The 26,897-nt window shown below is 39.1% G+C and overlaps 1 protein-coding gene across 1 annotated transcript; it reads left to right on the top strand.

The window, feature by feature from the left end:
- The first annotated feature begins 722 nt into the window (after positions 1–722).
- On the top strand, positions 723–19,413 carry LOC128371138 (flotillin-2a). The gene is made up of 11 exons (XM_053331366.1): positions 723–864; positions 4,191–4,272; positions 7,846–7,936; positions 11,393–11,516; positions 11,769–11,887; positions 12,001–12,114; positions 12,268–12,387; positions 12,481–12,695; positions 13,393–13,576; positions 14,190–14,339; positions 15,843–19,413. The coding sequence occupies exons 1-11, from the start codon at positions 816–818 to the stop codon at positions 15,891–15,893; spliced, it is 1,299 nt and encodes a 432-aa protein (XP_053187341.1). The 5' UTR covers positions 723–815; the 3' UTR covers positions 15,894–19,413.
- Positions 19,414–26,897: the final 7,484 nt, after the last annotated feature.

The following is a 26,897-nucleotide window of genomic DNA, read 5'->3' as shown; positions in this document are numbered from 1 at the left end:
CACATCAAGATCTCCTAAACTGACACAAATTAGACCACAGACCCCCATCTGATAACATCTTTGCTTTTAGATGTGTCACAGAAAGTGTATGAAACCCAAGGCCAAAATATTCAAACATTCTGTCACTGTGTTATCTATGGATGGAACTATAATGAAAATAAATGATACCCCTTTTTGGCAGAGACCCCTTGGAACTCAAGGACCCCGAACAGCACACGCCCTACTTTGTCAGGGGCGTGTCAATGCAGCTCATGACACATTTCGCGGGGAATCCGTGACCGCCTCAATAATACCAAAGGAGATCAATAGTGTGTGATCAGGTTATTAATTGAACACGAAGTCAAGTGATCCCACCAGCACGCGCACACACTCTGGGAAATGACACTGATCCTTTACTGTTTATCGCGTGAGAGCACATTTAAACAACCACGCCTTTATTGTTATTATTACTATCTCGCATCATCTACTGTAGAGGAGGGTCGGCAGAGACTATGGGAAGAGAGGGAGGGGCATCTGACTAGTCGAGTCAAGCGGCAGAAAAACCGGAGCGGAAGTAGAACGATGTAAGGTTCCAAAATAAGTGTACAAAATCATTTAAACTACATCCAGACTTTTATTTTCACAATCATAAGCGGAAGTGGGGCTGCCATTTTGAAACGCTTAAACGATAATCGATGGGCGTGGAGCTTTGACTGCAATGTAATGCAGAAGACCACGGTGAAGTGAAAAGGAGAAAAGAAAATCAGTGTTTACAAGCAACGCAAGTCTTGTGGGCGTCGAGTAGTTTTGGCGAGTCGGTTTTTCTGTCGGTAAAAATGGGAAATTGCCACACCGTTGGACCAAACGAGGCCCTGGTGGTTTCAGGTACGTTAACCGTGAACGTATGTGGTGTCGTATGCCCGTTATGGCTGCTTTAACGTACACGGTGGCGAGAGAAAATATAGCCCTACTGCTAACCTCGTATTCCAAGTGACTGCTTATACCTGAAACAGCGGGTTAGTCGGTACATTGACTGCCATTTGTCGCTATAATGATATAATATAGTATAATAACAAACCACCTCAGTCAGCATTCAGGTACGGTAACGTTAGCCGTTAACAGGTCGCCCCTCCTCAGTGGTCACTAAAGCGTTAACTAAAATCATAAAGTGTCGGTTTTTACTCATAAGCCAACATATTTAACACAACCTTTACGATTAATAAAACTGCTATTTATGTCTATTATCTCTGTTTTAATCTTAATATCCCCCACAAAATGTGTTTTTTCGACGCTATTTTGCGGGTTTGGTCCCACATATGTTATCATTTAGCTAAGTGTAGCGTTTACTAGCGAAGCGGCTTTTACAGGTGCACTCTGTTATTGTTAAGAAGCTAATATAGAGATGAATATAAGAATTGAGATGTAGATAAGATAAGATTTATGATGAGTTAACGTTATGTCTGTTTTTTCCTTGGGCAGTGGTGGTGGGATATGGCGACTGTCTGCTGCATAAGGAATACAGCTAAATTCAATTAGAGTCGGGCGCAGCGATGATACTCTTCCTGGTTGCAGTCAGGTTTGCAGTGACCACATAGTCTGTCGTGTCTCTGTCAGCTGGTGCTTCTACCATTAATCTACTATTAAAAATTCAGAGACCAGGGCCCACTATTGTGTCAGAGAGGCTGCCATTAAATTCACATGGATTCTCTTCAGAGAGTCACATGTCTGATTACAACACTCATTGTGTAAATTGTCAGTAACATCTGTGTTCGATCAAAACTCAAAACTGTTTTGTTATGTTGCGGCATTGTCAAGTAATCTCATACGACCCCCCATTTGTTTAGGAATCAAATAACTTTAACCTTTTGTTTTAAAGGCTTGCTTAAGTCTATAAATGTGATAGGGCAGCGCATGCAGAAAAAATGTCAGCGCTCTTTTATAACTGCGTCTGATTGGGCAAATTGCTGTCTAACCCGTTTTTTGAAGGACAAAAAAAGAGAAAAGGCTTTGGGATTTTCCATTGTGAACAAACGTTTACGTGAGGGTTAGTCTCCACATAGAGGATTATAAATGTCAAAGAGGATAGTGGTTGGGTGATTCACATCCTGATTTCAAGATTGATTAATGCCATAGTGTGAGAAGATGAAAGTGATCTATGTGCAGTAGTCAGGTGCCAAAGCAGAATTACCCTTTTTTTGGGGGGCCAAATTTAAAATATCGCAGGTAAAACTTCATGACATGAGGAAGGGCTTACTGGTTTACTTTTCAAGAGCCAAACGCACAAACTGAAGTGGATGACATGATTTTTTTTCGCTTGTGTAAATTGTCATTCATTCCCATGGAGCCCCCCCCCCCCCGCCCCTCCCTCCGCTTTGGATTGAATGCAGTGTGGAATCTCAGTTATGCCCGGGGAAGACTAGAGCAACTGGAGCTAAAATGGTGTGTGGTTCCAAGCTTTTCTATAGGTCCGTCTTTAGCCTGTTACCACTTAAGTTGGCGATGGCATTTGGCAGGAGTCGGCTGGATTTTAATAGTAAAGGCCTGTCCCGCCTACATTCTTTCATTAAAACAGCACTTGTAATCCACAGGATTTAGCTCGTGATCATAACAAATGGCAGTAAAAAAGCTTCAAAAAACATTCTTCTTGTGTTGATTAAAAAAGTAAATATTTATACATTGCATGTTCATATTTTACAGTATTGCTTAGTTTGGGGGAAGAAAGAGGCCAATCTGGAACCTCAAAAGTTAGCATGACAGACTAGCTCAAAAGGTCACCATCATAAAGTTGAGTTGAGTTTTTTTCCAAGCACTATACATCCCTTTTTTTCTGCTCTTCCTGCACAATACAATGCTACTGTTTCCTATGGGATTTTGTTCAGTCACATCAGGGAAGTGCATTACTTATATAATGTGAAGAATGGGGAACAGAACAGGCTACTGTGGGAGAAAGTGAGATTTAGTCTTTTTAATAATAACTGTGTGTGTGTGAGAGAGAGAGAGAAAGAGAGAGAGAGAGAGAGACATGCATCAATTTGTTGATCTGCTGTAATGCTTGGTTGTTGGGGGAGTATGTGTCCGTAAAGATAGTCCGGCTCCTCCCCATCCTCTGTCTGCCAGTTAACATGTGACAGCTGGGAATGTCACTCTAAACACTCCAGATTAAACTATCACACGACAGCCAATGAGCAGGACTGATACGTGTTGCCTAAAAAAACTTTCATCATATCTGGAAATATCTCCCAGCAACTTTAAAACAATTGTTGCTACAGTTTCTACAGCGCTGCGTGTGGAGAGGGTGACGTCACATGTAGCTGTGAAATGAGATGTTTCTGTTTAATGGAAATATAGATATAAGAATATAAAAGTTTGTGTTTTGTGCAGAAAGATAAGTTTTAGGTGTTATTTTGCATTCATGAGAATCTTTTATTTATCAGAACAGTTTATTGTAGTGTTTGAATTGAATTGATTTGCATTAGTTTGCATTGAATCACAGCAACAGCCACAGTCAGATAAAACACGTTTTGATTTGTGTTTGACAAAGCTGATTAAAGCCAAGCGAACCATTGATATCACAGCGGAGCACTGAGAGCATTTACATTGACAACACACACACACACACACACACACACAGCTCGATTAGAGAAAATCAACATGTGTTGCAGTTGAGATACAGTACACAGGCAGAGGTAAAGTCACATCAAGAGTTTAAAAGTTGTACCGGAAAGCGCAGGTGCCTGACTTTCTCCTAAATGAGCAAACATTGTGGGGACTGTGGTTGGAAGATGGGGTGGTGAATGGTTTGTTATGAATTTTTCAGCAGCACATGATCACCACCCTGAGAAACCAGAGTATGAAACCAGGTCACTGTCTTCTCAGTATTTCTGCACTGCTCTGGATTCAAAACTGAATCTGCTAAATAAATAAATAAACTTTCTCATGAGGTGTATTTCTTCTGATTGGACAAACATGGTGAGCTGTTTGTATGAATGACCATCCAGCAGCAGTTATGTTAAAGGTCTAAACTGCTCGTAGCAACAGGAACATACATCATGTGGGTGTTTGCGGTTAAGTGAATGTTCTCACATTTGGGGTGATCATGTGACTGTTTATGAAACACTTTGTAATTCCAGCTCATGCCTTCATTAACAGTGATGGTAGTATGAGTCATCTAGTACCCTTGTGACATCCATGTCATCTGTGTTGTTTCCAAGGTGGCTGCTGTGGCTCAGATCAGAAGACGTATGTGGTGGGAGGCTGGTCCTGGGCCTGGTGGCTCATCTCCGACATCCAGAGGTAGGACATGTCTGCTCTGTCTCCGAGGCCGCGCATTACTCACAAACCAGAAAACTGCTGAAAAGTCCTGTTGAGCCAATGAGTGTCGGGTGGCACAAAGCGTACTAAGTCGGTTAGGAAGCTTTTAAGAGCAGGGTATCTGCAGGTACACGCAACAGGCTGAAAAAAAAAAGTCTTTATGAAGTTATTACAAGTCCTAATCTGCAAGGGATTATTTAAGAGGCTGAAGAGCACGTCTCTTTTGTACAGTACTCCATGTGCTTACCAATGAATATTTTGTCCTTTTTGGCCTGCTATGGAGGGGGTGTAAGGGTATTTTAGTCCATCAGTTTCTTCCATGGGGAGTATCTGAACTAGTGGTCAGATGACCATTAAATTTGATATAGATGTCAGACACCCCCAGAGGAGGATTTGTAATTGTTGGTCATCTACTGACATTTCTTCCAATGCCACCATCAAGCCAAAAGTTTCATTTGTGGAACAAGACGCATCAAAATCTATTCACCAGTTTGTCTACCAGTGGAGCACATTTATGATCCACAAAGGATGATGTTAATCCATTTCAGACATTTTCTCAAACACCAGCCTCACTGTCAAAGTCACACACAAAAAATACTGTATCGTATTATTTATAAAGCAGACAGAATTAAAGGATAAGTTTTCTTTTTGTTAAAAAAAAATGAAAAGAATAAACCAACAATGAATGGATCCTGTTGACAGGTTTTGTGTCTAGTGAAGGTTGTTGACATGTAGTTTATTCCTGTGTGCTTAAAACTCTTCAGTAAGTCACCGTGTGGCAGCGGTTTATATGTTGCTGAACATGGGCACTGTAGTTCTTTTAATTCAATCACATATACTCTTTACACTGTCATGGTGCTGTAAATACAATCCTTGCAAGTGTGTTTTAATCCCTGGATTAAAATAGTTCCTAACAGATGTTCTGTTTAATTTTGTCTGATTGATGTTTACTAAAAACTACATTGCCCATTGCCCCATCACCATATATAGATATCTATATATACAGGTTTATATTTATATATGTGTATGTGTGTGTTTATTGGACAGAATGTGTCACTATTGTATCTGATCAGGTTGTATTAAGGTAGTGTACTAGGTTTATGGGGTCTCTTTCTGTCCCTCATATTAACTGCGTTGTGTTTGTTAGTGTATAATAGTAAATGATGATGGGCAGCTGATCCTTCAATTAGTATTATACTTTTTTCAGTTTTTGTGTGTAGGTAGTTTAAAAAAAGTCAAATGTTTATATGCGTTGTGGAACTGCAGATACCCTGACACAGTTATTTTTCAGCAAGACAAAAAGAAATGTTGTTTTCTCTTTCCTATCCACATCCAGTTCAGTGCAGAATAAACACATTATTTATGGTGAATTTAGGCAAACAACATTAATATGAAAAACAAATGTTTACCAGATGTGTAAACATAGCTGCTCACCACTGTCCACTGCTTTTAAATGCAACCCCGAATACAGCTTCTTTGATAACACTGGAAAGATAAATACATGGCATGTAATGGCAAGGTCAAAGTAACGTTTTACAAAACAGTAACTGTTAACCTTGTTTTGTTGACCTCTCACATTCCTAACCATTGATACTACAACAACAAATTAACAAATTAAAAAGCACACGCTAAGCAGCTGAAAATAATTAGCATATATTAATTAATTTGATTATATTCAAATAAATTGAATTGTCTCTCTGCCAGAGCGGGAAACCAGAAAGTAAAATAGTCTTTTCTTAATCAAGTCTAGTCCTAATCAAGAGAACCTGAAACACTGACAGAGACTCTGTGGACCTGCAAACTGTTTGACCTTAAAGCTTATAGCTACATGCTCAATGTAGAATATGTTCATATAAAATGTCCCTGTAAAATTGTGGTACTTGGTTCAAAGTGGCTAAGTGGAGCTCCTGGTTATAATAAAAATGTTACTTAGTGTGTTTCTGCCTCTTTGTTTCTACTTTGCTGAAGCCGCTTTGCTTTGTTTGGTGTCGATCTCACCCGGTCTAAGCCCCGCTGTGTCTCCTTCAGTTAACCTATTTCCTACTAAGTGCTCTTCTTCATTGTTAGTTGCTAGGAAATGTAACGCTACACCTTGACGATGAAATTAAGTAAATCACCCTACCCATCCCCCTCACTCCATCCCTGTTAAGAGACGGGCTGTCTCAAGAATCCCCTCTTGTCTATTTTTACTGTGCAGTTTGGTCTACATTTGAGATGATTTATCAGATGATGAGTAACAGGAGAGATGCTCCTTCTTTTCTCCGGAGTAGCGACCACTTCAGCTCCCCTGTGCACATAAATCCAGAAGCTAGAAAGTATCATAAAAACGGGAGGGGAGGGGGTGAAGTGTGGCTTCCCGCTTGTGATGCAGCAATCACGTAAATGTCCAGGCCTATGACTCATTGATCCAAGAAAGAGGTGGAGCCCTGAAGAGTCTCCTCCTCCAAGTGTAACTGCAGTCAGCCTCCCATGTCTTACACTCTGAAACTGACTCCGACAGCAGCCAGGATAAGTCAGTATTTATTATAAAATAACAGCTGTGGCCATTTTATCAGCTCTGCAACATAATCTCATATAAACAGTTGTGCTCAGCTGGAAGTGAAGTGGCAGATAATGATAGTTTGTAGCAGACATTCTTTTCGTAATCTGTGTGTAGAAGTAGTCGCTGGGATCGAGAATACTGTCAACACAGAGTTAAGGTTTCATCCATGGATCTTGCTCTTTGTCCGAGTTTATTTAAACATTTATTAACAGACGAGAGAAGCTGTGTTGTAGCAATGACCAATCTGGTTTTGTAAGAGGTGTCACCAGCAGCAGATCATACATGAAACAGCCTTTGTGGCTAAAACAGCAAAACAGGAGGTCAGATTGTGTCTTTCTCTTCCCCTTTTTCCTCTTTGACCTTGGTTACTGACATTCCTAACACCTGTTGTCCAACTTGCTTTTTTGCCTCTTGCTACTCCCGTCTGCCTACGTAGAATGTCTCTGGAGGTTATGACCATCCTCTGTCGCTGTGAGAATATCGAAACCTCGGAGGGTGTTCCCCTGGATGTGACAGGGGTGGCTCAGGTAATGCATTTCAAAAGACCAAAAAAACAAAAGCAGCAGGTGACTGGTGCCCAAGACCAAAGGAAAGACACAGGAAAATGGTTCAACTAACAAGCTAACGTTGTGTGTCTGTTTCTCTCATCTTCACGGCTTTTTTCCCCCTCTGCAGCAAAAGGAGACGCTCAGCTGTCACTAACTTGAGCTTTGCCATGAAGCTGAACTCTGAGTCACTTTTGGCAATGGGGTAACCAAATGAATGCTATAGAAACGGCTAAAAAGGATTTGAGGAATCCAATCCAAAAGAAATAATTGAAACCAATCTAAATGTAGAGATCTTGAGTTCTGGATAGCATCTCATTTTACTCCGTTGTTAGTGATCTGGAGTCCTTGGGTGAATGGTTTCACTTTGTGCTGTTTTTTTTCCCCTTGTGTTCTGGCCCTTCCCTTCATTTGCTTTCCCTCCGAACATGTCAATTTTTATTTTATTTTTTTCCACATTCTTCACAGGATAACGCTTGAGATTATGACCCTGCAGCCCAAGTGTGAGGATGTAGAGACAGCGGAGGGTGTAGCTATTACTGTCACTGGGGTGGCTCAGGTAAATCACCACACTTTTTTGGGAATGCCAGTAGACTCCACTAACCCCCACATCTTTCCCAACCTCCTCTTTTTTTTTTCCTCTGGCGTCACCGCATAATCACAGCAAATGAGGGAATTTCATAGAGGACTTAAGTGAAGATGCACACCTGTGTTTTTTGTTGTTTTTTTTGTGTGTGTGTGATTTTGACATGAGACAGATGCACATACAGATGTTCAAACTGGGTCAAACTGTTGTCTGCATGATTTCTGCTCATATGTGGACAGAGTTCACCTAGTTTATTGTATCTCACCAAGGACGCAGTCAGACTGACAGTAGCACTGTGTCCAAAAACGCAGCATCCTCATTAATTTAAATAATACCACTGAGCTTGTCGGCGCAGTGTAAATTGGCCAATGAAATACAAGCAAGTAGAATATCGAATATCTTGCAGCACTGCACTAATTCTTCTGATTATGATATGCAAGTGTGGAGATTATTATTGCTGTGATGACGTTCCAGAGTGGTAAATTTCTGCTTCTAAACTTCATAAACTGTCCTGTTTCTCTGTGCTTGGGAAATCTTCAAACTGAACTTCCTGGTTTATATTCACACAGCTGTAGCAGCTCACCCACACCAGCCCCTTGCGTTTTGTTGGAACAGTGCCATTTTCTGTCTGATATTGGTCCTAGTGTGATAGTAGAGGGGGTCTGTGCAGAGCCTGATGTGGATTTTAGTGGTGTTCTGTTATTTTTCTTTCTTTTTTTAAGTTAATTATGTATGCTATTGTTTGATCCCATTCAGTGTCAAAATCAAAAAAATCTCCTTTTCCTTTCCACAAGCCATTTGGGTAACTTTCTTTTCACAATAAAAGTTAACAGTATTAAGACATGGTCACTAAATGTATAATAATCATGTAGTTTAATGGCACTTCAGCATATAAACAAAATTAACAGGTGCAGATAATTACAAGGAGACTGAAATATAATATTAATGTCTCTATTAATAACTATTAATATAATATTACACTGAAATAATTATAGTTATTAATAAACACATTTAATTGAACTAACTATTAGCATTGCACTGCCATAACAAGGACTCAAAGTAAGATCCAGCAGAGCCATATCGTCTTTTTTTAATTTCACGTTTTTCTTCTTCCATTTTAAAACCTACATTACCCACAATGCAACTGTAGACAGTTCAGTAGGAAATTCAGTTGTGTGTACTGACAACAAGTCAAAGCTGTCATGGACATCTTGTCTTGTGGAAACTTGCCCTTGTAAATAAATGCTGACTAAGTTCTAAACAAGTGTAATAAAAAGTGATTCTTTTTTTTATGGTGGATTTTCACATTTGCATAAAATACTATTTTCTGTATTTCAATTTTCAAGTAATATTCTGCTATGATTCATTTATCCTTCTTTTTAGTCAGCATGCATTTTGGTGTTTGAAAGAGGATGCCTCATTATCTTCTGGCCACAGCCATACCAGCGTTCCTCTGTGATTTCCTACATGCATGCTGACAATGCATCCACTGTTTAGAGCTGAACAACCCCTCGCTCTCACATAGTTCACTTCACAGAGAGGCTCACCATGCCACCATTTGATTGGCCCAACCTAAGCCAAAGCCATTGTGGAACGTGTGTCCCATGGCAACAGGAGGATAGAGACACATATGTTTAGGCTCAAAGAGAGGCACCTATTTGAGGGAGTTTATTGCAAAACCTGAGCAGAATGTTAATCTATGATATTGTTCTGACTTAACTACCTACTGAGATAGTTGAGACCTTTTGAGGAATAACACAAATTGAGGAAATAGTTGTCAGGGGCAGTTGGGATTGCATTGTTTTTCTTTTGCATATCCTGTACTTGTGTATTTCAGTTGTGTGTCAATGAAGTGAACAGGAGGAAGGGTGGCGTCAGAAGGGGCATTTTATGGTTAGGTCAGAGATCAGGAGTTGTAAATAAGATATCACCATTGCACACACGTCTTTATTCCAGTCTGGGCCGCAGCACAGCTCCCCCTGCTGTCTGTTTGTGCCTGATGTGTGGTTATCCAGGTGGCTTGCAGCCTTTTTTTTTGTTTTCAGACATGTTTCCTTGGAATGACGTTCATCTTCCCTGACATTGTGTTGCCCTTATTCCTTGTATGAATGCATGTTGCAAAACAAAACCATGTGCAGACCGCTCGCCTAAGGACCCAGCTCACGCTCTCTTTCCTTACAGCTCCAGTGGAGTATAGTGTCATCCCAAACCTTTTGTCTTGCACCTTTTTTGATTTCCAGACTGTGTAAATGAGTTCTCTTGCTGTCACTGACTGCCCTTGTTTGTTTTATTTTACTGTAAACAGTGTCGCTGATTTAATTCCCTCAACTTGAAATGATACTGTTCACTGTTATTTGACTTTATAATAGGAACATACAGTAGTTTCTGATTTATGATTTGCTCTACATTACCATGAAACCAGCTTTGATGTTGGACTTTCTTCCACATAGTAATTACTCAAATGTGGAACTAAACAGGGAATATATATCCTTGCATTTAAATGTCTGCATTAAGAAATTATTAGCGTAGTAGTTTCCATTTACAAGTACTCTTGCTCTGCTTGTTATCTTATGTCTTCGAATGGGTTTGAAGTCAGGTCTGCATCTGGTGATATTGATCACAGAAGAAAGGCATCTAGTTTCATTACCTTCCATGACATGATTCGATTCAAGGAAGCTGCTGTCTGCACTTTTTAAGTCCAGGCACTCACACCATTGAGTGCATCAGAAGATATCAACATATCAACTATGTTGTGATCAATTATATGAGATTAGGACAAAATTGTATTATCCAAAGATATTGCTAAAATGCTGTTCTATACATTCATATCACTGTGTATTGAAAACCTAAGAAATTGGAAGTAACTTTTAGATAATGTTTGTTTACTTAATTGTATTTATCTCACCATGCAGACTTTACTCTATGTCAATATTGGCCAGTATTTTCTAAATACTTTCTTAATAAGGCATAGTGACTGTATACAAGATTACAATTACAGTGATCACATCTCCATCTCCAGCAGTGATATTGTGTTTATATGCCTTTCTCCTGTGATAATAATCATAATTGAAACAGTTCATCACAGTGTAAAATATTGCTCAATCCCAATCAATGATCCAGATATCTGACGTGTTCAACAAAAATCTCTTCAACAAAAAATGGTTTAAATGAAGATGTAAATGTAATGTTTATTTTTGTACTTTCAGCACTATGAATTCATTAAAAAAAATACTGATGCTGCACAAGTGAAGAGAAAATAATAATGACGTATGGTAACAGATCAGATAGAAAATGATTTGTTAATGGTCTGAGAGCTAGTACGTATGTTTTTTTCATGTGTGCCACACCCCTGCCTGTATTTGTATTGGTGTTGTGTGTGTTTCTGTGGATGTGTATTCAGCTGACGATCTTTCTCCACACTGGCACCAGGTGAAGGTGATGACAGAAAATGAACTGCTGGGTTACGCCTGCGAGCAGTTCCTAGGGAAGTCAGTCGTGGAGATCAAGAGTGTCATCTTGCAGACACTCGAGGGTCACCTGCGTGCCATCCTTGGTGGGTATCTCCTCAAAGCTGCATTGTCTTTGCTTGTTTGGCCTTTTTTTGGACACATGTGGGTAATGGGTAACAGGTGTGTAATGTTACAGAGTGACAGTAAAGACTTTTTTAAGGAAAAAATGCTTCTGTGTCATCAAACACAAAGCAGACAATAACATAAATGTAATGTAACTTCTGCTGTATCAGAGGAGAGGGCTTAAGTATTTAAATTGGAAAAGCATTAACCACTGTTTTATTTCTATATCACAGGTACCCTAACTGTTGAGCAGATTTACCAAGACAGAGACAAATTTGCCGTCCTGGTGCGAGAAGTGGCAGCACCCGATGTCGGCCGCATGGGCATCGAGATCCTCAGCTTTACCATCAAGGTGTGAGACGTCACGTGTTCTTCATTCTGCATTTATCTTTTGAATAATTATAATTTAATGACTGCACCTCTGTATTTATATATATCTATATCTATATCTGTATGTTTTGACAGGATGTATATGACAAAGTGGAGTACCTGAGCTCGCTGGGCAAAACTCAGACAGCTGCAGTACAGAGAGATGCAGACATCGGAGTAGCAGAGGCAGAGAGAGACGCTGGCATCAGGGTAAGAGGAGCTTTAAGAGCAAGTTAAAACTACAAAGAAGAGCGATAAGAAAGCATCGTTCTGTGATTGAGAATAGCTATTAGCTAATAGTTATCACCTTCCAAGTGCTAATTCATCTGCCTGTCATTATCTTTTGCATACTGCCTTTTATAGGAAGCTGAGTGTAAGAAAGAAATGATGGATGTTAAGTTCCTAGCTGACACAAAAATGGCCGACTCCAAAAGAGAGCTGGAAATGCAGAAAGCCTCCTTCAACCAGGAAGTGAACACAAAGGTAACAAGTTAAATGAGTTGAATAGACTAGATCGGATATATTTCCAACAATTAAACAAAAAAGAATGTAAACAACAACTTCCTGCCTCTCTAGAAAGCAGAAGCTCAACTGGCGTATGAGCTGCAGGCTGCCAAAGAGCAGCAGAAGATCCGTCTGGAGGAGATTGAAATTGAGGTGGTGCAGAGGAAGAAGCAGATCACAATTGAGGAAAAGGAAATCGACCGTACAGACAAGGAGCTCATCGCCACAGTGAAGAGACCTGCAGAAGCTGAAGCCTTCAAGATGCAGCAGCTGGCTGAGGGACAGAAGTGAGTCGTCACACATACAAAAACCTCTCTCACTATTATTTCATTTTTCAACTTTCCATGCCTGAGGGAAAGATTTTAAGATACTACTGATCTCAACACAATTCCTGAAACAAGAGAAACTGACCATTACTTACAGCAGTGGGTCTCAAACTGACACTTAAGTTTTTTGTGTTTAGACGTTTTATTACAGAAAGTGAAATCTATAAACAAAATAGTCATACATTCTGCCATTATGTTCCTTATGGATGAATTCATAGTGAAAATAAATTATTCCTTTTTTTGCTGAGGACCTCCTGTTACCCCCTCTGGACTCTGGACCCCATGTTGTTAACCACTGACTTACAGAATATGATATATGACAGGCCATCATGCAAATGACTCCCATCAAACTATACAGCACCATTAAAGTGGCAGCCAGTTTATCACTTACTTATCATCGCTCAGACCTTTTTAAGATCAGCACGACGCACAAGAAAAGTGGAAAAAAAAACCTAGTGTCAGATACAGTCCTTAGAGAGGAGGGCAGCCCCACCTTCAAAATCTAAAACATGATTCAAACGTGCTCTCATTTTTAAATTGATTAAAAAGATGACAACGCATTTTAAAAGGTAATGTTTTGTAATGCTGTAAAAGTGCAATGACTGTCTGCACATGTAAGTATAATGAGTAAAGAGTCCTTGTCTAACCCTCCCACCAGGATAAAGAAGGTGCTGATTGCACAGGCAGAATCTGAGAAGATCCGCTGCATCGGTGAAGCCGAGGCCGCCTCCATCGAAGCAGTGGGAAAAGCAGAGGCAGAGAAGATGAGGCTGAAAGCTGAAGCCTACCAGCAGTACGGCGAGGCTGCCAAGACAGCTTTGGTCCTCGAGGCTCTGCCCAAGGTCTGTGTCGTACATTTATATACCACTGCTTCTAAAAAGATTCACCAACATTTATTTGAAATAATCGATTTATTTGTCTCATTTAACAAAAGTGGATTTAAAAGTCGTCAGTGTCGTCTGTAAGCAGCTTTTTCTATGTGAATGTTGACAATTAAACATGAGCATATTTGGGGGGTTTTAACATGAAACATTCTTTTAGTTTTCTGAAGTTGGTATTGGTTTTCATCCTCAAACATCAACAAATTAGTCTTCATCATTACAAATCAATTATGAATCAGCTGCAGCTGTCTGTCCTGGCTAGTCCCTTGTAATCAGAAAGTCCCATGAGAAGAAACACGATCTGCCATGGTCAATACTTACAAAGAGTGTCTTTGCTTATGTTGCCCGGCAGGTTTACATGCATGTCATTAAAAATGAAGTTGCTCTGCTGACTCATTTTCTCACCAGTGTTTTAGTCACACATTGTATTTGTTAAAGAGTCCAAAAGCACCAAAACTCCCAAGAAGGTTTTTTTTCTCTTTCTGAGGATACAAAACAAACAGTAGGTTTCATGTCATTTTCTGTCAATCCTCACATACATGAGATGTTCATATGCTCCCTTGTGTTTTATTAGATTGCTGGTAAGGTGGCTGCACCACTGGCCAGGACCAATGAGATTGTCATCCTGAGTGGAGAAAACAGCCGTGTCACTGGAGAGGTGAACCGTCTATTAGCTGAACTCCCCGTGTCCATCAACGCCCTCACTGGAGTGGATCTGACTAAGGTGAGAATGCCACACAGATATACGCTTGGTTTATCATTGGCAAGAAAAAAAAGAAAGACGGGTTGACCTTCTTGAATCAAAAAATAAGATGTGAAAAGGCTGCAATGTATGTCCTGTACACAGGGTTCACACTCAGGCTCCAAACTGTTGTGCCACTGATATGTTTACCAGCCAAATCTGCCTTTTCTGGGTTCTACTTCTCAAACTATTGTTCACATTTCACTAACAGTAAAGTTTTTCTACATGTTTACCACCATGTCCCTCTTTGCAATGACTGATAATTCTCTCCACTTCTGCACCGCTCCAAACAGAGCTTTCCTTATTTAGAGAAATGCAGGCGTGCTAGAATGATAATCACCTATAGTGGGCACACGCCTGTCAATTTGGAATGATTCCGATTCATTTACATACGCACAGTGGTGAAAACTAAGTTGGCCTGTGTCAAGAACTTAATGTCCACCCAGTTTCAGCCACATCTTTTAAAATGTCTCGGTACCGGGCAGGCCGTGGGGGAAAAAAAGATTATTTGTTTAAAGCTGCACTAATCAGTATTTGTCATAACAGGATCAAATGACCTTGTGTAATATGAAAGAGGTTGCTTGTTGTAATGAGCCCACAGCAAATTATCATCCAACTATGCAGTTTCTGCTCAGCTCTATGAAGCATTTTTACATCTTTAAGATTCCACTCTGATGAGCCAACCACACGAGTTGGTGAATATAGAGGAGCATTCAGTTGCTGAAGGGCCAAATATTTCCCTCAAGAGTTGGTGGAGACCAGATCAGAGCTGAGAGGAAGTCGTATTCCTCAGATGGATACAAACACAACTCCAGATGAACATCACTCAGTGTCTGCTGGATGTCTAAATGTTTGCTAACATGTTAAACATATCAACTTCACAAAGTGATTATGTGTCAGTATCGCACTCCAACTAATTTCACACAACTGTTACCAAATTCAGTACCAAATGTATTTGGACAAGCTTCAAAAATTAGTTCTATTGTCACTAGATGTACCATTAAGGTACATAATTAGACTGTACATTTCAAATGTGCCATGCAGTTGCACAGTATGATGTTATTTTGTGTACATGTGGGATTACAGGTCAGGAGTCAGAATAAGTAGCTTGTGTTGATTTAGATAATCTCCCAAAAATCATGGCAGCCATCAGTTTATCTTCAGCTCCCTGGTAACCATTATTGGCCACTGGGGGGTGCTGAAGTTTCTCCTAAAATATGTAGCTTTTGATACAATATGATCCCAAACCTAATTTATGAATAGGTAATGGAATTATAAAACATTTTTATAAAAAAAATTTCTCACATCAACATCCACACTTCACCTACATTTTCTGCAGATGGCTCCTCTAACTTTAGATTTATTCCAAAGTGGAAAATGTGTGTGATAGTGAGACTTGAATTTCTAAATGTGTGCTGGCCTCTATTGTTATTATTCTCTGTTGTCCATTAACACCAGCTCACCTTCTCTCCTCCAATCCCACAGATCCCTCTGCTCCAGAAGATGACCAACCCACAGTGCCAAGCAGCCATCTGATGAGTCAGCCCACAGACTTGTTTCTCACAGTCCTTCGACATATACCTGCCTCAAGCATGAAAACAGTTTTTTCAGCCTCTGACCCCTTATGCAACTGCCTTTGACCAGAAACACTTGACACCAACCAAGAGGTTTTTTATATTTTTAAGAGGATTTTAATTTTCTAAAGGAAAAACAAAGCTGGGGCCTTATTCCTAAAGGACCAGACTGTATGTATCTTCTGTTGATTTTAGTTATGTTAGACACTTTGCTCTATATAAAACTGCACTAGTTCGCCAGGGTTATATGCTGCAATCCTGCTCAGTCCTACAAGTCATGTAATGCAGACTTGTGGTTTTCTTTTGTTTAGTTTGTTTAGTTTGTTGTTGTTTTTTTCATTTTTGGGAGAGACAAAAGTCAGAGTTAGTCCACCTTTTTAATGTGGCAGTGTGTGTAGAAGGAAAACACAGACACACACAGACACACACACCACAGTCTTCAATATTCAGTGCTGAAAAAGGTCCCGAAACATTTAAGGACAAATCTGAATCTCTTCTCTGAGCTGTTTAAATGTCTTAATGCCTGAAGTTTGGAGTGCAGCACTTCTGTCAGGTGTTGACATTTATTCACCTTTGGAGCAGAGCAAACTGTGCCAGCTTCATCATTTAACATTCACTTGTCTAATGCTCAGAGCCCAGTATGAAATAGTAGTAATGAAATTACTATTAAATTATAGTCTTTGCTTTTAAAACTCTTTTTAAAATTGCTTTTAGATTAGTTCAACTTCTCTCTCTTTCTCTGAGGTAACTTGACAGATTTACAAACAGCTGTTACCCTTCAGGCTTTACAGATCTTCACCCACTGTGATTGTAAGATTTACAGTATATTACGATATTGTTGGTGTTTGAATCACTTGTCGGATCATATTTACCTCACGGTATGTTGTCATGTTTCCTGTCTTCAGATGTGCAGTGCCTGTTCACCACTCAAGTGCCCAAACCTTTAGGACAGTGGTTTGGCTGTAGTTGGATTTATGCCAGAGTATATCACTGTGGCAGAGATAGACAATGTTTAAATATTGTAACCTGCTTTCCTAACATTCGTTTATACTAACAATAGTGTTAACTTCTCACTTTTGTCACGTGTTTGGATACATAGGCAGATATATAAACGCTTTAAATAAACGTATAACACAAAGCCATACATAGAAAAGATTATCCTTAAAATAGACCCTGGACAGCTGCCAGGCTTACCAACATTTCTGTTATACCTCAAGTAGCACAGGGTAGATGTTCAGGGTCTGAGCTTCAATCCCCTTTTTTAGTTTCCTCCTCCTAAGATGATCTGTTATGTTAATATTATTCCTTCTTCTACTCAGATGTGGTAACATGTTTCTCACATGTTGTTCCCTTTTTGCAGAAAATTGTGTACATATTTTCTAACTTTGAAGAGTAACCCCAAACTAAATCTTTCATTTTTGAAAGTTGCCACATATCTGACCCAGTCTGTGGCGACAATGCAGGAAGTGAATGTTTCATTCAGTTGGTCCACAGTAAGGATTTAAGTTTGAGAATAAGCATGTGAACAGTTTGAGCTCAGGTGGTTCTCCGTGAGGGACATCGGTATCGTGAACAGAATGTGTGAATCATGGTGGACCAATCAAATCACCAACTGCAGCATCTAAACTCAGAATGGGGTGTAAACTCTTATTTGATTGGGTGAATCTAATTGTAGTCTGTTACAATCATTTAACCGCTCAAATACAACAGCCAGTGTCCAAAGTGATGTCATACAGCAGTATTGGTGCAGTGTGCAACATGTTGTGAGTTTTGACCTCTAGATGGCAGCAGGATTTTAGCCCACGTTAAATTACTCTTCAAAGTCAATGAGCCTTTTGTTACTTTCCTGTTGTCACTACACACATTTTAAACGTAATACTTTCTTATCGAGCTCCGAATTAATTTGCCAGTTATCAGCTCAGTTGTGCTGGCCATGTTTAATGTTGTGTTCTGCTTCTAGTAAATCACTCAGTGAATAATGATTAACCACTCTTTAAAGTCTGTGATCTTAAATGTTTGGTTGTTTTTTTCTTCATGTTATCAGTGACCATCATGCAGTTATCACAGTTACGCCATTTTCTTTATTTACTGTCAAATAAACGTGAGGCTTGTGGCTTGTATGCTCTGAGCAAATTCATTCATCTTGTATCTGTTTTTCACATTTTTCTATCATAATAGCCTCCTCGTTCTAATGTGCTTCTGCAGCTATTACCTGCTATTAATGTCAATGAAAACACTGCGCGGCTTATCACAAATACAATAATATTACTAACCAATTGTTACATACAGTATGTAATTCTGAAATGAAACATTTCAAGTTTTTAACAAGCAATCAGCAGCACCAAGTATTTGTCATTTTAAACAGACAGAGACCCCCTGATCATTGATACTGACAGCAGCCTGGTACAGTGGTCTAATGTCAGTGTGTGTGCTCAGGCTGCAGATGACTGACAGTTCTCCTCTTCACTTACACATAAATAGGAAACCTTCACCCACCTAATTGAACTTGAAGCTTTTTTATTTGTTTTATAAGCTAGGGAAAAAAAAACCTGGAATAACATTTTGCAATAACTACCCACTCAAATCAAATTCTTTGTGCAATCAGTGTAATTATTTGATATACATACAACGCTTTGCTTCAGTGTTGTTGTGGATTTGATGGTTAGAAAGGTCACAATGTGATTATTGGCTGATCGGCTCTTTACATATCTGACCAAGTTTAATCAACATTTGAGTGGTTGTTTCCAGACTGTGCTAAGCTATTTTCGCTATCCAAAAAAATTTGTAGTAGTTTTATCGTACACAGTGCCTTTGTTAAACTAAAGAAATCACTCACACGTGCACGGTTGTGGACTGTATAAATCACACTTGGAAGTACTGCTGGGATATTCTATCATGAATTTAGGTCAAAGACTGTTTATTATGTCCTTTTAGAATATGTGGTCTTCATACTTATATTGAGTGTCAAGCTGTCTGTTTTTCTCTCTCTACTTTATCTGTTTTATGTATTTTAATAGTAGAAATGGACAAAGGATCACAGAAATAACTATTCAGATGATAAATGTAGTGTTAGATATATATTTTACAGCTTTCTCCTGTGTAATCTGGACCTCCATAAAGAATTTTATTAAATTTGTGATTTATATTGTGTGCTAAAAATATAATTTCTCAATTTGAGTTGTCTAATCAGGACAGAAGCAACTGTCTGTTGCTCTCAGTAGCTTTTGAGAGGAGAATGTGATTAAAGACCAAACATATAGACCTACGCCTTAACTCTTGTCTTCATCTGAAACATGTCCATCTATTGTCTGTCATGGAAATAATCTGTAATCTCTATTACTTCAATATTGTGGATTTATCATGTGGCTTCTCATGTAACACTGGCCTTTGGAGAAAAAAAAATGGATCCAGCATGGCATTTAAAGCATGTGTTCATGGTATTCTGTGTTGTGTGCCATCCTATAATAAATGTTATAACCTCCTGTAGGCCTCGCTGTGTTTTTTCTTACATAAACAGTACAGGAATGTCACCCTTTAACTTTATTGTCTGCTTGCTTCATTTAACATCCAAACTAACTGGAACTGCAGCATCCAGCAAGGCATGGATGTCTAAATATTTGTGAGATGAATGACTATATGAGGTACAAGCACCAGCGCCATCATCATCATCATCATAAGGGGACTGTGCTCTGTGTTTTAGCATGCAGTCATCCCTCCTGGCAACATGACAGGGCTGTGGACTCCCAGCAGATGAAAGCAGAGATGAAAAGCTTTGTGTCAGCAGGAGCAGATGTGTCCTCTGGCTGCCGACCTCCATTAAGCTGGACATCCTCATTACCTGAGGTCAGAGGTCTGGATGTGGCTGAAATAACCACGGCCAAGCTGTAAAGACATCCTCAAAATGTTGCCATCACAGTCATTTGATAAAAGGCTGTATTGATATTTTGAGCCATTAGTCTCTTTGTGTCAGTTTTTGTTACCTGCAGTCATTATGTCTCCTGTGAATGATCAGTCCTGACGCCCAGCAGTTGATCTGGACCGCTTGTAGGTGCACGTGGGTGACAAATAGACTGTACATGAATCAGAGACAGTTCATATTGAACCTGAAGAGGGCAGTCACAATCATCTCATGAACATTGACAGATAACAGAGCAGCAACCCCCAAAAACAACTGCTGCTTGCTAATACACAATGACCATGCAAAAACTACCAGTACCATACAACCAATGTTATTTCTACTTCCAAATAATCATCATAATAACCTCACATTCATCTGACTTACTGTACAGGCAAACTATGTCTGTTTTTCATGTTTAAACTATTTGCTATATTGCTACCATTTTCTAAGTTATGCATGTATGTATTTCATATTTTTGTAAGGTGATTTCTTTTTTTTTTATTTAGCTGGAAATTCACATTTTTTATCTGTTATCCCAAAAATCACTCTCACGCTGATCAGAAATGCAGACTTGCTTGAATTAAGAGATCTGTCAATTCAACACCATGTATCGGATTTAATATTGTTATATGTTATGTTGTATATAGCTACATAGTGATGATGTAACTCTGATTACAAAGAAAGTGATGGTCATATGTTTCTGGCCTAGACCTCTAAGATACTCAGGAAAATTCATTGATGAGTTTGCTGAACTGCTGTCAGTTATCTGCACTGACTACAACTTTTATATCATAACAGGGGATTTTAACATTCACGTAGACAATAACATGGACAGTAATGCCAAAGAACTCTCTGCTCTACTTGACACTTTTGGCCTCTTGCAATATGTGAAAGGGCCCACACACACACTCGAGGACACACTCTGTATCTGGTTATCTCTAAAGGTGTTGATATTTCTTCTGTTGATGTTAAGGACTTGGCTCTTTCTGATCATTTCTGTGTGTTCTTTGACTTACAGATCATTCCAGATGTTCAGTTAACCTCTGTGTCTGTTAGGAGAAGGTACATAAATGAGAATACCAGTGCAAAGTTTATGAAGGCTATAGCTATGTCACCAACTATGAGTGCAGAGTCAGTTGATGAACTCCTGGATAAATTTAACTGGAAAATCTCAAATGTCATGGATGCTGTTGCACCTATTAAAACTAAGACGACCCTGATCAGAAAGAAAACACCATGGAGGAAGACTATGATGGTAAAGGCTTCAAAAACAGAATGCAGGAAAGTAGAGCGGAAGTGGAGAAAACCTTGACCTCTACAAACACAGTCTTTGTAATTTTAACTATGAGTTACTCAAAGCTAGACAGCGACACTTTTCTGAAATGATTAATAAGAACATCAACAACACTCGTACTCTGTTTGCTACAGTTGATAAGCTTACAAACCCCCCTCAACAGATAGCTCCAGAACTCCTTTCCACAGAAAAATGCAATGAATTTGCTTTTTCAGTGAAATAAATCCATAAGGTTAAATATCAACACAAATCAACAAAACAATAAAATGATGCAATCCCTAAGACCTCCCAGGAATAACTCAACTGTGATGTCAGAATTTAAAACAGTTGACCAAAAGAGGAAACAGTGCAGCATCTAAAACCATCAACATGCTGTCTTGACACAATGCCAACAGACTTTTTAAAAACTATTGTGAACTCTGTCCAAATAGATTTGCGACAAGTAATAAATAACTCAATTCAATCAGGCACGTTTCCTAAACCCCTAAAAGTAACTGCCATTAAGCCACTCTTAAAAAAGAGAACACTGGATGCTTCCATGTTAACCAACTACAGACCTATCTCAAATCTTCCTTTTATAGCCAAGATCGTTGAGAAAGTGGTTTTTAATCAACTCAGCAATTTCTTGAACTCCAGTGGCCTTTTTGACAAATTTCAATCAGGCTTCCGACCTAACCACAGTACAGAAACAGCTCTTATTAGAGTGTTAAATGACATAAGGTTGAACACTGACTCAGGCAAGGTGTCAGTTCTGGTTCTGTTGGATCTCAGTGCTGCGTTTGACACTGTGGATCACACTATACTGTTGTTGTAACAGGTTGGAAACTTGGACAGGACTCATATCAAATCAATCACCAAAACAGCCTTCTATCAGCTAAAGAACATATCCAGAGTGAAGGGTTTTATGTCTCAAACAGACCAGGAGAAGTTGATTCATGCTTTCATCTCAAGTAGACTCGACTACTGTAACGGTCTTCTGACTGGACTCCCACAAAAAAGCATTAAACAGCTGCAGCTCATTCAGAACGCTGCAGCTCGAGTTTTAACCAGAACAAAGAGATCAGAGCACAGTACTCCAGTTCTAAAGTCTTTACACTGGCTCCCAGTCAGTTCTAAAGTCTTTACACTGGCTCCCAGTCAGTTCTCAAGTCTTTACACTGGCTCCCAGTCAGCTCTAAAGTCTTTACACTGGCTCCCAGTCAGTTCTAAAGTCTTTACACTGGCTCCCAGTCAGTTCTAAAGTCTTTACACTGGCTCCCAGTCAGTTCTAAAGTCTCTACACTGGCTCCCAGTCAGTTCTAAAGTCTCTACACTGGCTCCCAGTCAGTTCTAAAGTCTTTACACTGGCTCCCAGTCAGTTCTAAAGTCTCTACACTGGCTCCCAGTCAGTTCTAAAGTCTTTACACTGGCTCCCAGTCAGCTATAGAATAGATTTTAAAGTTCTGCTACTGGTCTACAAATCACTGAATGGTTTAGGTCCAGCATACATGAATGACATGTTAGTAGAATATAAACCCAGTAGAGCTGTGAGATCTACTGACTCAGGTCAGATAGTTGAGCCCAGAGTTCAAACTAAACATGGTGAAGCAGCTTTTAGCTGTTATGCTGCACACAACTGGAACAAACTACCAACAGAACTGAAATCAGCCCCAACTGTGAACACTTTTAAATCCAGGTTAAAAACACTTCTCTTCTCCTGTGCTTATGATTGAGCTCCTTTAAAGCACTTTACATTTTAATCTTTCATTTGCACTCTATGTCCTTTTAATGATTTTAAAGCAAATATGCTCTATTCTAGCATTTTATTTCTGTCTTTCTATTTTTCTGTACTTTGTTTTTATTATGGGGGTGGGGGGGGGGGGGGTAATTGTATGTTTTAATGTTTCTCAAATTGCATGTTTTTCTGTTTTATGTAAAGCACATTGAGTTGCCATTGTGTATGAAATGTGCTATATAAATAAAACTGCCTTGCCTTGCCTTTTTCACAATGTGTTCTCACTGTGTTGTAACAGTACATGAAAAGCAATGCATGGAAACACAGTTTAAAATGTGTTACAGCTGCCTGAACAAAAATCAAAATGTATTAAAGTCTGCGCCTCAGTCTTTGATTCACTCTACTGTTTTAAATTCAGATGAATTTTCATCATGAGAACATGTTACCATCTAATCACCCTTTAGTCCAGTGTCACTGTCAGCACATGTCTTTAGAAACAAAAAAAATCATCATTAGTGTTACAAAACTTGTCTCTTGCCAATTTTGGCTGTTATTCATAGGCTAGTTTTATTTAATAATATATATTTTTTGGTTGGCAAACCTTTTGAATACACATACATCAAATGGAGCTTCAGCTTCCATTTACCATTTAACCCTGGCATACTGTTCAGGGTCAAATTTACCCCATTTTTACATTTAAGAGCTGTAAAAACACTCTATATTCATTTTCTCTGGGTGGACTTCTCCTAATGTGACCCTGAATATACAAAAACTGGAATGGAATAAAACACATCATTTTTTTTTCAACTTTTATGCAGCTGATACTCATTTTCATGTATGAAAATGTCCAAATTTGACTTGTTTTGATTACATCAGCATTCAAACTTGTTGCTGTATTATTTCTTTATATTCTATAAAATGTTCTCCTGGATCATAAAATAATGATTTTAAATGTCTTTTTTTCCATAAATGAATAGAATACGATCTTCATTAATGACTGACGGGGAATTATGAATGTGATTGATGTAGAGACTGATTATGAGTCAGAATATAAACAGTATGTAAAGGTGAAGTGTAGTCTGTACATACACACTGAAAACGTTGCCTCTGTTTAGATCACTCTGTACTGATGTGCTTCCCTTGTGCACATGTTACTACCAACGTGTACTTCTTTCTCTTGACTTGAACCCCTCATCATGCAGTGTTTAGATACAATTTAGCTTTAACTTAAGAAGGTTACTGTTCTTCCACCTTTGTGATTACAGTCATAATCCTGTTCTCAGTAAATCCCAACCAAAAAGTCAGAATGAATATGAGTGAGCCTCACAGGTTAAGATCCAGTGCACAAATGCTCATCTTGATGAATGTTTTAATGAAATGAGTGCAAAATAGTGTTATAGTGCAACCATTCATGTCTCAAACTAATTAACCTTTTATTCACAATCTTGTATTTTTGCTCTGATGTGAGCCGATGAGTGCGCAGGGTAAGGGTTGAGAATGGAGAGGAAGTAGCGAGGTGACACTTGAAAAAGATAAAAAATGTTGTGGAGGAATAGGGGATTGGGGGGAGGGGGGGTACAACATGATGTAATAGCATTAAGACAGCATGTATCTTTGTTTTATTATGCAAAACCCCCACAAATTAAACAAGAAAACTTAAATTAGCCCCCAACAAGTTTCCCTGATTACTTTGGATCCAGCCGGATTGTTGCACATCAAGAGCTCCTTTTTGTCTTTACCAGCAGCAAAGAATTAAAAAACTTATCTCTTACAAACGTAAATGTGTGGAGAAAGCAGCCACGTTTATGCAGCAGATAACAAGTTAGAGGGAGAGCCAACCACCCAGATAGTCCCACCTCCACCTTTATCTGTGTCTGCAGAAGGACCTCTCACACCCTCAACCAAGTCCCACACCCAAACTAGGCAGTGTGTTACCATGGCAACTGCCGTGTCCCACCTCACCCCCGACCTACCATAAGAACGTTATAATTCACATACAGCATCCATAAACAAAGATGTAGAAAGTGAAATGAATCATTGCATTATTCTACATACAGTGTGCAGCTTTGATAGATGAACCTGTAACTGAAGACGAAGGTTTACTATGAATATTCTCCATGTTAATGATTCAGCCTCAGAGCAGGTGCATTCATCAGTGAGTTCACTATACTCCATACCTGAAAAAGAGGTACTATATTGTGTATACTCGTGTATATCCTGCACTACATGACTCCAATCATGTTCAATTACACCTGAACAAGCTTTTGCAGCTGTTTGGGCTTTTGAATTGAGTGAGTTTGTAGCAGAAGGTATGAGGGCAAAGTCCCCTGAAAGACTTATTTTCTTTCCCAAAAACAGTTTAAAGGATGCAGACAAACTGTCAGGGATTAAAGACAAACTGCAGCAGGTAACCTGCTCTATCAAAGTCCAGACCAGCCCATTTGAAATAATGAAATGCTGTGAATTTGATGTGCTGTGTCTGTGTGACATATCCAATAAAAAACGGATCTTAGCTCTTCATATCCTGGAATCTGAGCTGAGCACATGGAAAAAAGAAAGTTTAATAAGTCAGATAACATGACATCAGCTGACATATCTTAGTATTAAACCGCAATCCATGAAACCATCATGCATAAATCCAAAGAGCTATGAGATTCAGGGGACTTAAGCCATGGTGAACATTAGATTTATTACAGCAGTGTGAGATAAAGCTCAAAGCTTTTTTTAATAGACAACAGAGAAAACCTGTTTTGGCTTGTGACATCAGCTTGTTTCTGCTGGGTGATTTTAATTAGGCGTGTGTGACCAACAGAGGTCAAAACTCAACTACATAAACTCTGTAAAGTGGCTTTAGACATGAAGAATATTAAGTTAGGTTTAAAAATAAACTCTGGTGCAAAATGAAATTAGAAAATATAAAAAATGGCAAATTGGTGGACTTTTTACCTGCAATGATTAAAATATTTTATAGCACACAGTTGACGCAGTTATAAAATGGGATTCACATGCAGTTCTTTTGCAAAGTCCAGTTGGGTAGATTAAGGGTGTGGACCATTGGTGGACAGAAGCAGTCAGGTTAGGATAAGATAAGAAAAAGTTCAACCCCGTGCTGTCTGATCCACCCCAGATGTCATCGCAGTATGCTAATGAGGCAGAGGGCCTTTAAGTGCCGGGGCCAAACAGGAGACATCAGTGAGGAGTTTTGAACCTGACATAGATGCATAGCTGCCTTGAAATACGAACAAGAGGAAAAGTGCCATGGAACCAAAAAAGATGCCTTTAAAAGACGAGTGGTGAGGTGAGTATCACATGAAGAAAGGCAGACTTTTTTATAAATTAACTTTTCTTATAACTGGCATTTAAATACATTCCTTTTTTAAAATATATTAATTTAAGAGCAGTTTTACCATGTTATTAACATTTTCATTGTCTTGGTTGACCTTCTTTGAATGCATCACTAATGAGTCTTCTACCTTCATCTTGCAGATAAAAAGAAAAAAAGTGTGAACACGCTGCTTATATGGTTATGCCTTGTGCCCCGGACAGGATATCATCTTATACTGTAAGTTTATTAAAGAGACACTACAGTATAGATGATGTACTATCCAGGGTTTCATCACTCCCTCCGGCACTATCAGCACACTCTCAGGCCTAACGGACTGGCAGGCTGCACACGCTTTAGAGGAGGGCCGTCAAACCGTTACCATTACTGAGTTTTTAGTAATGGTAAGGGTTCTATGGCCCTCGCTCAATCTCATCTGGACCAGCAGGAAAGGAAAAATGTGTGATTGGTGTATTATTCATGAGCTTCATGGGACACATTCAATTGTTCTAATATCTTTTGATCCCATTTTTGAGATGTACTTGAGGATGCATGTGAAATAAAGCTTACGGTTCCCGACCAAAAAAACAAATGTGTGTGTGTGGTTTTTTTTTTTAAAGAGAAAAAAGAGAAGAAAACGCATATAAAGCGGGGTATCAGCATTGTAATTTACTGGCGTTTGAAGGATTGCTTTAATGTGCCTGCTGACGTGCATCAACTTTAATATTTTTCGAGCAG

The sequence above is a fragment of the Scomber japonicus genome, chromosome 13, assembly GCF_027409825.1.
Source record: "Scomber japonicus isolate fScoJap1 chromosome 13, fScoJap1.pri, whole genome shotgun sequence".
Taxonomy (NCBI): Eukaryota; Metazoa; Chordata; class Actinopteri; order Scombriformes; family Scombridae; genus Scomber; species Scomber japonicus.
This window is presented reverse-complemented; position numbering and strand designations above follow the sequence as displayed.

What these genes read in the sequence shown, in the direction of transcription:
- LOC128371138 (XM_053331366.1), top strand. Translation starts at nt 816, where the DNA reads ATGGGAAATTGCCACACCGTTGGACCAAACGAGGCCCTGGTGGTTTCA. An exon ending in TCCTCAGCTTTACCATCAAG is followed by an intron (nt 11,888 to 12,000) that starts GTGTGAGACGTC and finishes ATGTTTTGACAG; the next exon opens with GATGTATATGACAAAGTGGA. An exon ending in CTGGAGTGGATCTGACTAAG is followed by an intron (nt 14,340 to 15,842) that starts GTGAGAATGCCA and finishes CCAATCCCACAG; the next exon opens with ATCCCTCTGCTCCAGAAGAT.